Source organism: Cherax quadricarinatus, chromosome 41, assembly GCF_038502225.1.
Source record: "Cherax quadricarinatus isolate ZL_2023a chromosome 41, ASM3850222v1, whole genome shotgun sequence".
NCBI classification, from domain to species: Eukaryota; Metazoa; Arthropoda; class Malacostraca; order Decapoda; family Parastacidae; genus Cherax; species Cherax quadricarinatus.
The window spans coordinates 19,935,590-19,951,168 of NC_091332.1; the positions used below are offsets into that span (position 1 = coordinate 19,935,590).

The window sequence follows — 15,579 nt, forward strand, 5'->3', positions numbered from 1 at the left end:
ATTTGATAATTACCTTTAACCACCGGAAATGACTTAATCAGTTCATAGGGTTCTCCCTTCACAAGACATTTAAGGTAATTGAACTTAGCAATCTCATCTATGTCAGTTCGTGAATTTACTATGGATTGAAAACCACAAATGAATTCTTCATAATTATGACCTTGGAAAATAGGTAATGACAAGGTAGGTAAGCTTGGTAATGGTACACTTGTTGTTGTTACAGGTGTAACAGGTGTTTGACCACTAGTTACAGTAGGTCTCTGTGACAGAGTTTTGTGGCAGATAGCCTGTACTCCTGTCCACCTTAATTGTTGATTACTAAATGTATCCAAAACATTTTTAATTTCATCCTCAGATGGGTCTGGTTCAAGAAATTTATTTTCATAATGTGTATAGTCTGAATTAATTATTTCCAGACGTTGTGTAAGTAATTCAAATTTGACCTCAAGATCATCAAAATCTATGTTTGTATCTTGAGTTAATCCTATACAGACTGAAATCAGATTTTCTAATTGAGTAATCTTAGTCTGTAAAGACTGAAACTGAGTTTTCAAACAAGCCATTTTAATGGTATACTGAAAATTCTAGCACCACACTCAGAGTGTTTAAAAACACTGTACTGCTATGAACAGCTGAGATTTTGTTATGCTTAAGTCAGCAATAATCAGTCAGACACTACTGACCTACTAAGCTTAACCTCAGGGTCAATGACCATAAAGGGTACAGAGTACATATGGCTGGTGTTTATGGCTTGAGTTTGCTGTGTCAGCCTGACAACGATGATTAATCGTAAATAACGATGTTATACACTTCATTCACTATACACTATAAATGTCACTGTATAACTGTAAATCACATGTGAATATTACTTACACATATATAAATGTCACTGTTAATATGAATTTATGAAAGCTTAAATTTATATATAAGTTCCTTTAATATAACAGGTATATCTATAAGAAACAAACTTTAACACAATCTCGTCTCTTAATTTCTGTTTATAAACATTATAAACACTATGTGTATATACACTCAGACAAACTGAACATCAGTTGGGTTGTTGCTGTCGTAGTCAGCGATTTTCGAGATTGGAGCAGTGGATGCAGGGTGCCATCCACCGTTTTCTTGTTGGGTGACTCACCCAGCTCCCGTTTTCTTTGGGTGAATGCTGGGTGAGCGCCCGTTTTCTTTTGGCTGCCCATTCTCTGTGATTGAGTCTGGAGGGACTCATATATACTGATTTACATTGTAAAACACTAGTTTTACAGCTTTTTTCGAAGGACCTTGGCTCGTAGCTTATTTGTACACTGTAGTACAACGTATTTGGACCACAGTGTGGCCTTTATCCGGTTCGAGCACGACCAAAATGTTGAGAAATGGGATTACCAGTTAAGCTTAATTTTAAATTGAAATGTAGGGAACACTTAGCTGATAAAAGACAGCAAATCGTCTACACAGCCGCCCCTGCAGACGAGGTCTTGAATTGTTGTCATGATCATCTCTCAACGGGCTGTAATGAGTTATAATTTGTAAGATTATAAATTACCCCTAGGGGGTGTTATGTCAGCATATTTCATTCAATGATGGCTGACAAACTTACTTGTGTGGACTCAAAAGTCCGCACCTAACTGCCGACTATAGGTTGATTACAAACTCCTTGCGACTCAAGAACTGCGCAGTCCCCCATACTACAAGAAATTCGTATCCTACCTTGCTCTTGTAGCTTGAGTTATGGTGTTCTTCACACCTTCGACAGGTATCGGTGACTTGATAGAAGCTGAAATGTCCTTGGATGTCCACGTCTTCCATAGTCTAGGAATACGCACACTGGTACACTATGTTCCACAAGATTTGTCTTTATTGTTCCCATTCTTATCACTAAAGAAGCTGATCACACTTCTCTTAAGTGTTTATTGTGTTTTATGAGACACTTTGTTCACATTAACGCACAGATCATTCTTTGTTGGTTATCCTGGCATCAGTGTCACTCTCAGTAGAGTCAAAAGTAATCTGAAGACGCCACAATGCCCCACACCGTCACTTCCCTAGCACAAAGGAAAAGCTGACCTAGTACTTTTGCTTCTTTGCCACTTCCTCGATGAAGCAAAGCAGAATGTTTGATTCTTGCTGTCTTAAGCATAGACAACAATGTCCACTATCTTTACTATGGTAATAAAGTGGGAGCAGGATTTTCCTTAATTGTCCTGCTAAGGTAAGAGATGTACTGTCTCTTATTAAAATACATTCTGCAACACTGGACTGCAAGGAACGGCGGTCGCTTGACCACGTCGCATACTCGTACTGCAATCAATTACTCGCTGTAGCAGTAAGCAAGATATTTGCTCCTTCTAAGAGGGCTTGGCCCCTCAGGGCTGAAAGGGGCTGAAGGGGGCTGATACCCCCCTCCTGGAGAAAATTTCTCCACATGGCGGTTCCATCAGCTGAAATGTGTTTAGTGGTCTCACTTCATAACAGGAAGTGTTGTAACTGCTCTCAGTGTGAAATACGGGACATTACATTGTTGAAACCACCATAATAAGGTGATAATGGAAAATAGTGAACGACGCAACGATGCCATGACGGGCGAGTTCATTGGGGAAAATACCCGTCAGTTAATCATCGCTCATCGGGCTCAGATCTTAATGGATCAACCCCTAAATGTGTGTAAATTAATGGGACATTAAGTAGTCTTGTGAATTGTGGAGCAATTGGTGATAATAACACTAAGTTAAGGGAATGTGTGAAGTGAAATGAGTCGCCATTCCCCAAGTGAGCATATGTTGAACTCACGGCCCTGTTCCGAGGACCTCGGAGTTTTTACGGAGTCTTGTCTCCCAAATCAGGACAACCCAAATGATATCACAGTCCTGCTGGAAGAAGAACCGCATCGATTTGGCACGATATCTAAATCAGAGGAGGAAATAAAGACAAGGAATGTTGCCTCCTCACCCTCAGTTAAGTAAAGGTTCTTATTATATCAGACTCATAACTAGCCAGTTAGGTGTTATAATAGGACAGGTACTGTGGGCACTACAAAGATCTCCAGTGACCACCAATAAAACTGAGTAAGTGGTGGTCTCATCGGTCCAGTTTATGCATGCAGTCCACAACTAATTTGTATTGCCGTACGTATGTGTGGCATCGGAGACAGTAACTCAAAGCAGCCAGGAGTAACTCAAGTTTCCCACACACCTCCATGGAGTAACTACTGTAAACAACAAATGGTTGTCACCTCCTAATGACAAAGTTCATATAGGTAACCTTAAAAATTCCAACAATACACTTATGTAATTGTTCGAGTTGGGAGCTGTACAAAACTCGGGGAACCACTGTATTCCTAAATGTTTTGAACTACCTCACTATTGTAAATCTATTTAATCACTACAATTACCTAATTTCAATATCAGTATGCTCCATAACCTGTTTCAATGTAGAGTAAGAATTAGTACTAGTTTGCCCAAAATGCCTAGGCATGCTAGTGGCCTTCTTTGTAATTCATATTTCATAATGTGCAAACCACAAATTACAATTAATATTCTATAATATGTAAATCCCACATTGTAATCTTTACAGAGAAACCAACATTTCACTTTCATTTTCAGTATAATAATTGACGATTTGGCATCATATGAGAGTGGGCGATGCTAATACGTAGACTTACAGCCAATCAAGAACGGTCTGGGAACATTAGATTACGTCAGCAGAATTCTCGCTCTGGAGAGACAGAAGAAAATACTTTCAATATAACGCTAATATCAACTCTATGGCTTATTTATCTATCACAATTGATCTAAAATGACATAATAAACAATATACATAATGTAGAAACATGTTACATACTCTAGAATGACTAAAATAGGCCATAATATAGCAAGTGTCAGTGGCCTGGTGGCTAAAGGTGCCGCTTCACACATGGAGGGCCCGGGTTCGATTCCCGACAGGTGGAAACATTTCGACACGTTTCCTTACACCTGTTGTCCTGTTCGCCTAGAAGAAAATAGGTACCTGGGTGTTAGTCGACTGGTGTGGGTCGCATGCTGGGGGACAAGATTGAGGACACCAATAATAATATCTTTATTAAGTACATGTACATGGTATACAGTCCTAGCTGACAACAATGACATACTACTACATAGAAAGCCCCTTGTTATGCTCTGCATGTCTGGCAAATTAGGTTAATGTTCCAGGATGCGACCCACACCAGTCGACTGACACCCAGGTACCCATTTTAGTGATGGGGAACATAGACAACAGGTGGAAAGAAACACGCCCAATGTTTCTACTCTGGCTGGGAATCTAACCCAGGCCCTCGCCGTGTGAAGCGACAGCGTTAGCCACCAGGCCACCAGAAATAAGTTAGACAGTCCTCGATGACGCACTAACTTTCTTGGGTTATTCTGGGTGGCTAACCCTCCGGGGTTAAAAATCCGAACGAAATCTTATCTTAGCTTCACCAGCCCTATCGCATATAAAATAATTTCCCCTCCTTCCTATAACGTGTTCTTAGGCCTTGAGTAAGAAAAAACGGAGGTTTGGAGAGGCTAACTGCACTAGTTCACTAGTTTCTTAAGGAAAACAGAAACAAACGCGATTTTCATGGAAAAAAAAATTATTCCGAGGTGGGAGGCCGGTCCGCTTTCCAGGCGAATATCACAGAAGTTATTGACGTATTTCACTATACACTATGCTATTGATTTACTTTTGGAAATATTCCAAATTGTTTGGTATTTGGGTGGAAGTAAAGGACAGATATCTGGCAACAGTCAAAAAACTTACCGACTTTATTTTATTGTGAAATAAAGATAAGATATTTACAGGTAAGTAAACCATGTAAATTACTTATTAACATTGTTCTCTCGGTCCCCAAACAACCTTACGTAAAAATATAAGAACATAAGAAAGAAGGAACACTGCAGCAGGCCTGTTGGCCCATGCGTGGCAGGTCCATGTCAACTCCCGGCTTAGACCAACTGCCCACCCAGTCAAGTCATATCAGCTTAAGGAAGGAGCACGGCATCTGACCCAGTGGCACTAGCTAGTCAGGTCTAACTCACAACCACCCACACCCACTCATGTATTTATCTAACCCATTTTTAAAACTACACGTCTTGGCTTCTATAAGGGTACTCGGGAGATTGTTCCAATCATCTGCGTAGTGACATATAGGCCTAACTTGCTGCCAAATATCATTTTCAGTAAATCTTTTTTTTTTTTTTTTGAAGTTGTTGTTTGGGCGATCTTATTGACATTTTTTTACAAAAAAAAATAGAGTGAACACTTCTTTGTGGACACCAAAAATGAAGGAAATCGGACAAGAGAAAAATGAAAAAAAAAAAAGTGTTTTAAAATTGGAAAGCTTTGGGTCAAGGTTGGACAAGTGGGTGGTTGGAAATAGGTGGTTCTGGCAAGGACTTGTCTTGTATGGACCAGTAGACCTTCCGAAGTGTTCCTCCATTCTTATGTTTTTAGATTCAGTTCACTGAGGACAAGTATAAAGTCCTAATCCTTTGGAATTAAAATAACCCTCGTAGATATAAACTAGGTGATTTAGAGCTTGATCACTCAGATTGTGAAGGAGACAAAGTGTGCACAATAAGGCTAACAGATTACTTGGAGCAGTTTTGCACCAAGCCTTTGTTGAAGGACTCCTCCATTCAGTCACTTCCCAACCAGGCTAAAGACATACCGCAGGCTTACTTCACGATACAGGAGAAGACCGAACCTGTTATACCAAAACTCACATAAGCTATTTTTGTTTTAATTATGACATAAAACTATCATAACAACATAACACAATTTTTCTAGAACGTAAATAATGTAAAATATTTTCATTTGCCTTATCTATCTAGGATTTTTGCATTATTAAATTTTGTTATTTAAACTGGAGGAGAGAGACGTGAGTACAGTCTGATTTATTTTGACTTGGTAAACACAACAATTTATCCATTTATGTGATGGTTGGAAAATTTAACACTTTTTTCAATATATTTAACAGTTTTCTTTTCTATATTGATGAAAATGCTTTTTCTCCTCTGAAGCCTCAGTGTTAAAATAGATGAATAAGTAACTGAAACAAAGTATATACCATACAAAAATTATATGAAGTATATATGAAGGAGGGGTGTTAATGTTGCAGTTTAAAAACTGTAGTGTAAAGCACCCTTCTGGCAAGACAGTGATGGAGTGAATGATGGTGAAAGTTTTTCTTTTTCGGGCCACCCTGCCTTGGTGGGAATCGGCCAGTGTGATAATAAAAAAATAAAAATATGTATTTGCACGTTTGATGAAGAATTAGACACATATACAACATCTGGGTATCTTGTAGACTTTTCGCCATCCAGTGGCTTTATCAGTACAAATTCAAGGACAAAATTGGAAGATACATAAAAGATGAGGCAATTAGTCCCTCAGTCTTGGTGTTGGTGAAGAGCACCGTAGCCGTGAGACTCTTCACGAAGAGCACCGTAGTCATGAGACTCTTCACGAAGAGCACCGTGGTCGTGAGACTCTTCACGAAGAGCACCGTGGTCGTGAGACTCTTCAGGAAGAACACCGTGGTCGTGGGACTCTTCACGAAGAGCACCGTAGTCGTGAGACTCTTCAGAAGGAACACCGTGGTCGTGAGACTCTTCAGGAAGAACACCGTGGTCGTGGGACTCTTCACAAAAAGCACCGTGGTCGTGAGACTCTTCAGGAAGAACACCGTGGTCGTGGGACTCTTCAGGAAGAACACCGTGGTCGTGGGACTCTTCACGAAGACCACCGTGCTTGTGAAACTTCACGAAGAGCACCGTAGTCCTGAGACTCTTCACGAAGAGCAACGTGGTCGTGAGACTCTTCCCGAAGAGCACCGTTGTAATGAGACTCTTCACGAAGAGCACCGTGGTCGTGAGACTCTTCACGAAGAGCACCGTGGTCGTGAGACTCTTCACGAAGAGCACCGTGGTCGTGACACTCTTCACGAAGAGCACCGTGGTCGTGAGACTCTTCACGAAGAGCACCGTAGTCGTGAGACGACCAACTCCAAGACTGAGGGACTATATATAGTTATACTATCTTCCAATTTTGTCCTTGAATTTATATTGATAAAGCCACTGGATGGCGAAACATCTGCAGTAAAGATACCCCAGATGTTGGACATGTGTTTAACTCATCATTGCAGTATTGTATACGTATATGTCCAACTACATCTGTATGTTTATATCAAGATATACGAATTTCATCAGATGCTAATGTAAATAAAGTGCAAATACTGTATAGATGCATTCTTACAATTTGCCTGATAATTGACACAACACTGTACTGACACAAATGAAGCACGGACTACGACAGCAAGCAAGAGAGCACAAACAGCCATGCCAGTTAGGAACATTTGAGCAGAGTATTAGCAATACCTCAGCATGCTGACACTGGCTGGCTAGTATCATGGGGCGGGTACCTAGCCACACTCTCCACACGCCACGTAAGACGGAAGTTGCTCCAGTTATAATCTGAAAAACCTCTGAAACAACTGTTACCAAGACTGATCTAGTCTTGTCACGCCTAAACATTAATAACTGAATCCAGTTAATATCGTTATAATTTTTACATTCATGGGGAAAGGGGCTAAAACTTAGTGGGTCATATAGCTTTTGGGAAATAAGAAGCAGATTAGATTTAACGAAAAGAGGCCCAAAATGTGCAGGTTGTTCAACTGTTTTGTTTTTTCTATTTTTCTGACACTGAACACTTTGCAAATTTTATGACGGTTCCTTATGTATGGTTATCTTGTCTTTCTCCTAATAGTCAACAAGGGCAGTTTAAGTCCTTTCAGAAATCACTACAAAATTTAATCAACTCCTAAGAAAAATAATTACTTATAGTTACGTAAACTCTTTGGCAGATAAGGTAAATTTTGCAACATTATTTAAAAGGAGTTTTAGAAAGATTAAGTAAAGCTTCTGAATTATAACTAAAATTTTGCAAATCTAGTTTTGTTTTACCTGGAGCAAGGCGAGTCTAGCTGACCTCTCCGGTGCCACTCGATAACCTCCCCAGTTCTACCCGACAACCTCCCAGTTCTACCCGACAACCTCCCCAGTGCTTCCTGAGGGTCGTCCTCAGTTTACTTAAGGTGTTTCGGTTAAATGGCAACTAAGTAAGGGCAGTAAATGCTCTATAATAAACCAGAGTTTCCACTTATCAATCCATACAAAACAGTTACTGTAAGGATAAATAAGGGCTTATTGTATTATAGAGCTGATCAATTGTCATTGATTCATATAATCACACGCATGTTTTGAAAATTATAGAACTGTGAGTCAAAAAAAACTACAGATGAAGTTGGACAATGTAAACAGTAGAAGTTTCTTCAAGAAGTCCATTAGGTCACATAAAAATTGAAGGAATCACAAATCCGTCAAACTACAACACAGGAGAGTCAACAAGAAATTATTTATCAAAATTCCAGTAAACCTGAGGCACAATCTTCCTGCTTAACCTCTCGGTACCAAGTGTGTCTTCCTGCTGAAGCCTCGGTACCAAGTGTGTCTTCCTGCTGAAGCCTCGGTACCAAGTGTGTCTTCCTGCTGAAGCCTCGGTACCAAGTGTGTCTTCCTGCTGAAGCCCTCGGTACCAAGTGTGTTTTCCTGCTGAAGCTCTCGGTACCAAGTGTGTCTTTTTGCTGAAGTTCTCGGTACCAAGTGTGTCTTCCTGCTGAAGCCCTCGGTACCAAGTGTGTTTTACTCCTGAAGCCCTCGGTACAAAGTGTGTCTTTCTGCTGAAGCCCTCGGTACCAAGTGTGTCTTCCTGCTGAAGCTCTTGGTACCAAGTGTGTCTTCCTGCTGAAGCTCTCGGTATCAGATGTGTCTTCCTGCTGAAGGCCTCGGTACCAAGTGTGTCTTCCTGCTGAAGCTCTTGGTACCAAGTGTGTCTTCCTGCTGAAGCTCTCGGTATCAGATGTGTCTTCCTGCTGAAGGCCTCGGTACCAAGTGTGTCTTCCTGCAGAAGCCTCGGTACCAAGTGTGTCTTCATACTGAAGCCTCGGTACAAAGTGTGTCTTCCTGCTGAAGCCCTCGGTACCAAGTGTGTCTTCCAGCTGAAGCTCTTGGTACCAAGTGTGTCTTCCTGCTGAAGCCCTCGGTACCAAGTGTGTCTTCCTGCTGAAGCTCTTGGTACCAAGTGTGTCTTCCTGCTGAAGCTCTTGGTACCAAGTGTGTCTTCCTGCTGAAGCCCTCGGTACCAAGTGTGTCTTCCTGCTGAAGCTCTTGGTACCAAGTGTGTCTTCCTGCTGAAGCTCTTGGTACCAAGTGTGTCTTCCTGATGAAGCCCTCGGTACAAAGTGTGTCTTCCTGCTGAAGCCCTCGGTACCAAGTGTGTCTTCCTGCTGAAGCTCTTGGTACCAAGTGTGTCTTCCTGCTGAAGCTTTCGGTACCAACCGTGTTTTCCTGCTGAAGCCATCGGTACCAAGTGTCTTCCTGCTGAAGCCCTCGGTACCAAGTGTGTCTTCCTGCTGAAGCTCTCGGTACCAAGTGTGTCTTCCTGCTGAAGCTCTCGGTACCAAGTGTGTCTTCCTGCTGAAGCCCTCGGTACCAAGTGTGTCTTCCTGCTGAAGCTCTCGGCACCAAGTGTGTCTTCCTGCTGAAGCTCTCGGTACCAAGTGTGTCTTCCTGCTAAAGCTCTCGGTTCCAAGTGTGCCTTCCTGCTGAAGCTTTCGGTACCAAGCGTGTCTTCCTGCTGAAGCCCTCAGTACCAAGTGTATCTTTCTGCTGAAGCTCTCGGTACCAAGTGTGTATTCCTGCTGAAGCCTCGGCATCAAGTGTGTCTTCCTGCTGAAGCCCTCGGTACCAAGTGTGTCTTTTTGCTGAAGTTATCGGTACCAAGTGTGTCTTCCTGCTGAAGCTCTTGGTACCAAGTGTGTCTTCCTGCTGAAGCTCTTGGTACCAAGTGTGTCTTCCTGCTGAAGCCCTCGGTACCAAGTGTGTCTTCCTGCTGAAGCTCTTGGTACCAAGTGTGTCTTCCTGCTGAAGCTCTTGGTACCAAGTGTGTCTTCCTGATGAAGCTCTCGGTATCAATTGTGTCTTCCTGCTGAAGCCCTCGGTACCAAGTGTGTCTTCCTGCTGAAGCCCTCGGTACCGAGTGTGTCTTCCTGCTGAAGCTCTTGGTACCAAGTGTGTCTTCCTGCTGAAGCTCTCGGCACCAAGTGTGTCTTCCTGCTGAAGCTTTCGGTACCAAGTGTGTCTTCCTGCTGAAGCTCTCGGTACCAAGTGTGTCTTCCTGCTAAAGCTCTCGGTACCAAGTGTGTCTTCCTGCTGAAGCTTTCAGTACCAAGTGTCGTCCTGCTGAAGCCCTCAGTACCAAGTGTATCATTCTGCTGAAGCTCTCGGTACCAAGTGTGTCTTCCTGCTGAAGCTCTCGGTACCAAGTGTGTCTTCCTGCTGAAGCCCTCGGTACCAAGTGTGTCTTTTTGCTGAAGTTATCGGTACCAAGTGTGTCTTCCTGCTGAAGCCCTCGGTACCAAGTGTGTCTTCCTGCTAAAGCTCTCGGTACCAAGTGTATCTTTCTGCTGAAGCTCTAGGTACCAAGTGTGTCTTCCTGCTGAAGCCTCGATACAAGTGTGTCTTCCTGCTGAAGCTTTCGGTACCAAGTGTGTCTTCCTGCTGAAGCTTTCAGTACCAAGCGTGTTTTCCTGCTGAAGCCATCGGTACCCTTTTCACACCTAGGTGTTACTTCCGGTTTGACCTTGACCTCGCCCTCGAGACTACCTCACCCTTGACCCCCCCAACCAATACCCCCGCCCACGACCCCCCTTCGCGACCCCCCCTTCGCGACCCCCCCGTCGCGCCGCGCGCCCACCCGCGCGCCCGCGACCCCCGCGCGCCCGCCCGCGCGTCCGACCGTGCCCTTCGCGACCCCAGCCCGCGCCTTCTGCTGCGCCTTCTGCAGCGTCGTCCGGATCGCCCCCGCGCCTCGAATTTTTTTCCGATTTTTTTCGAATTTTTTTTGAATTTCATTTTCTTGTGCTCTCCATCTCCTCGGATCAAGTTTTTAAGGTCCCCCCTCCGACTTTCACCCCAATCCCAAAATTTCTCGAAATCAAAGTCTCCATCTCCTCGGATCAAGTTTTTGGATTCCCCCCTATGGGGGTTTCGAAATTCTTATGATCTCCTTGGATTGCCCCCTCCCACTTTCACCCCCATCCCCAAAAATTTCTCGAAATCAAATTCTCCAATTCCTCGGATCAAATTTTTCTCGAAATCAAAGTCTCCATCTCCTTGGATCAAGGGTTTTGAATTTCTCCAATTCCTTGGATCAAATTTTTGGGTACCCCTCCTTTCACCCCAAATTTTCTCGATAATACCATGACTCCATCTCCTCGGATCAAGTTTTTTGGATTCCCCCCTATGGGTTTTCGAAATTCTCCATTTCGAAAGTTTTTTTCCCCCCACCGACTTTCTCCCCAACCCCCAAAATTTCTCAATATTACCAAGTTTTTGGATTCCCCCCTCTGGGGGTAAGCATGCTTACTACAGGTCTAAACAAGTCAAATGAACTAAGAAGGGTGTTTACTCGGCGGTCAGTGACGTCACACATACAAGCTGAATCTTGTCGACCCTTTTAGTTCATTAAAGTTAATAAGGGGACATAGTAGTGACGTCACGTGATGACCGCGCACACAGGCTGAATCTTGTCGATCCTTTTAGTTCATTAAAGTTAATAAGGGGACACAGTACATCAGAAAGTCACATTTTTTCTACATCAATATTTCTTTACAACACAATTTTTTAACTATTTCATCTCAGGTCACTCCCCACGAAGTAACCTTCCCCACCCTCCCAAACCCTCACACTCCAACCAACACCTCACAATTTTCACTCATTTTTCTCGTTTTAACCCTTTTAGTTCATTAAAGTTAATAAGGGGACACAGTACATCAGAAAGTCACCACATCGCTTACATCCACTTTCGTTAAATTCACTACTCACAATTTTACATATTACGAAGTTAAATACGCACTTTTACTTTGAACATCTTCAAAACACTCTCATAAATCATTTGAATACTCACAAAAATACCTTTATACATTTCCAAACAACACTGAAATACTCCAAAAACATCATTCGAACACCCCCAAAATCACCTCTGAATACTCTCAGAACACCTTCAAAACACTCTCATAAATCATTTGAATACTCACATAAACACCTTTGAACATTTCCAAACAACACTGAAACACTTCCAAAACACTATTTGAGTACTCCCAAATAAGATTTGACATCTCTAATTTATCTGCACTTACACATTTCATTAAATTACAACTCATCCCTCAGTCTCCAGACTAGGCATTTTCTCGTTTTTACCCTTTTAGTTCATTAAAGTTATTAAGGGGACACAATACATCAGAAAAAAAGTCACAAAAACTAACTCAAACACTTTACTTTGAACATCCCCAAAACACTCTCATAATCATTTGAATACTCACATAAACACCCTTGAACACCTTCAAAACACCTTTGAATATCGTTTTTAAACTAATTTCATCACAACCCACTTATATCATCTTTTTTTCGGTAACTCTAATTCGACTACACTACCCTCATCAATTACCAACAAATTTTACTCGTTTTAACTAATGTCATCACTGTAACCAAGATTTTCACAAAAAAACTCTATGACACCTAACACACACGCACACACACACCCCACAACACCCACAATTTTTTCTCGTTTTATCTAATTTCATCAGAAAGTCACAACAACAACAACCCACAAACCCACAACACCCACAACCCACAATTTTTCTCGTTTTAGCTAATTTCATCAGAAAGTCACAACAACAACAACCCACAACACCCACAACACCCACAACCCACAACACCCCACAACCCACAATTTTTTCTCGTTTTAACTAATTTCATCAGAAAAAGGCCCAACACCCACAACCCACTTCACCCACAATTTTTTTCTCGTTTCAACTAATTTCATCAGAAAAGTCACAACACCCCACATCACCCACATCCCACAATTTTTTTTCTCGTTTTAACCCTTTTAGTTCATTAAAGTTAATAAGGGGACACAGTACATCAGAAAAAGTCACAAAAACAACCCACTTATATCATCTTTTTCGGTATCTCTAATTCGACTACATTACCCACAACCCTCATCAATTACCAATTTATTCACATTTCCCCCCCCCCTTCTTTTTACTGAATCTTAAAAGTAATACACATTCCTCCCTACAGTACTAAAATTCTAATAAAATCCTCTCCATACCCATCTCCTTGTATCCACATAAATTAATATTATACTCGCATCAACTACCCAACTATTGCGACATGTTTCAACACCCTCCATTCTTTTCCAATATATCATAACTTTTCATTTCTATAATTTCTTTTTAAAATATTCACACATTACCTTTTATTTTCAGTAAAATCTCCCCATATTTCTAATTACAACCCTCCCCATATCCCTCGCCATCACACCCATCTCCCAACACACCTCTTCAGAACACACACAAAAATCACATTTCACATCCACAAATGCATCTCAAATCCACTAAAATCACTATAATCAAGATATTCACAAAACTCTATGACCACCTAACACACACACACACACACACACACACACACACACACACACACACACTACACCACACTACCCTAACCTTACCTAACCTAACCTAACCTACCCTAACATACCTTAACCTAACCTAACCTACCCTAAGCTACCCTAACCTAACCTTCCCTAACCTTACCTAACCTAATATGCCCTAACCTAACCTAACCTAACCTAACCTAACCTAATCTACCATAACCTAACCTAACCTAACCTACCCCAACCTAACCTAACCTAACCTAACCTAACCTAACCTAACCTAACCTAACCTAACCTTACCTTTAATTACCTTACCTTACCTACCCTAACCTAACCTAACCTAACCTAACCTAACCTAACCTAACCTAACCTAACCTAACTTATCCTAACCTAACCTAACCTAACCTAACCTAACCTAACCTAACCTAACCTAACCTAACCTAACCTTACCTAACCTAACCTATCCTAACCTAACCTAACCTAACCTAACCTAACCTTACCTAACCTATCCTAACCTAACCTAACCTAACCTAACCTAACCTAACCTAAAATATATTGGAACACTTCCAAAATACATTAGAGTACTCCAGAATTACTTTGAACGACTCCATTTTTGGATATTTCCAAATTAGTTTTGAAAACTTTATCGTAAAATCGAACATTATTTTCTTGTTGGTAAACACACCCATGGTAGAAATATTTACTCGATTTCCGAATAGAAACACTTTCCTCGCTCTGAGAGACTCATTAAGCTTATATGGGCCGCCCCTTCCCCCGACGCCACTGTGTAATGCGATTCACACCCAAGGTAGAAAATCACACCTGCGTCAACACAGGTCAGACAGATGGCATGTAATGCGTTTCACACCCAAGGTAGAAAAATCACACCTGAATCAACTCACCTAACCGAACCTAACCTAACCTATCCTAGCCTAACCTAACCTAACATACCCTAACCTAACCTAACCTCACCTAACCTAGCCTAACCTAACCTAACCTAACCACCTAACCTACTAACCTATCCTAACCTAACCTAACCTAACATACCCTAACCTAACTTATCCTTACATAACCTAACTGAACCTAACCTAACCTAACCTAACTTAACCTAACCTAACCTAACCTCACCTAACCTAGCCTAACCTAACCTATCCTAACCTAACCTAACCTAACCTAACCAAACACCATCAAACACCTCCGAATACTCCCCAAAACACTACTGATTACTACCAAATCACCACTGAATACTACCAAATCACCGTCAAAATCACCAGAAACTAAGTTTAACATCACCATCCAACTTCCTTTTTATAGAAATCCCCTCAAATCACTATATCCAAGAACCCAACCTAACCTAACCTTTCCTAACCTAACCCAACCTAACCTAACCTAACCTAACCGAACCTAACCTAACCTTACCTAACCTAACCTAACCGAACCTAACCTAACCTAGCCTAACCTAACCTAACCTAACCGAACCTATCCTAACCTAACCTAACCTAACCTAACACCATCAAACACCTCCGAATACTCCCCAAAACACTACTGATTACTACCAAATCACCACTGAATACTACCAAATCACCGTCAAAATCACCAGAAACTAAGTTTAACATCACCATCCAACTTCCTTTTTATAGAAATCCCCTCAAATCACTATAACCAAGAACCCAACCTAACCTAACCTTTCCTAGCCTAACCGAACCTAACCTAACATTACCCAACCTAACCTAGCCCAACCTAACCTATCCTAACCTAACCCAACCTAACCTAACACCATCAAACACCTCCGAATACTCCCCAAAACACTACTGATTACTACCAAATCACCTAACCTAACCTAACCGAACCGAACCTAACATTACCCAACCTAACCTAACTTATCCTAACCTAACCTAACTTATCCTAACCTAACCTAACCTAACACCATCAAACACCTCCGAATACTCCCCAAAACACTACTGATTACTACCAAATCACCTAACCTAACCTATCCTAACC

The 15,579-nt window shown here is 41.7% G+C and overlaps 1 protein-coding gene across 2 annotated transcripts in view; it reads right to left on the reverse strand.

Annotated features, from left to right (window-relative positions):
- The window catches only part of LOC128695982 (cytochrome P450 4c3-like), a 106,731-nt gene that overhangs the window by 75,972 nt on the left and 15,180 nt on the right, over positions 1-15,579 (reverse strand). The window contains exon 3 of one of the 2 annotated variants that reach the window (XM_070093055.1): positions 7,395-7,501. The exons of the other annotated variant lie outside the window; for it this stretch is intronic. Coding sequence (XP_069949156.1) covers positions 7,395-7,501 — 107 coding nt within the window. The remainder of the gene's footprint in view (positions 1-7,394; positions 7,502-15,579) is intronic. 2 annotated transcript variants of the gene reach the window in all.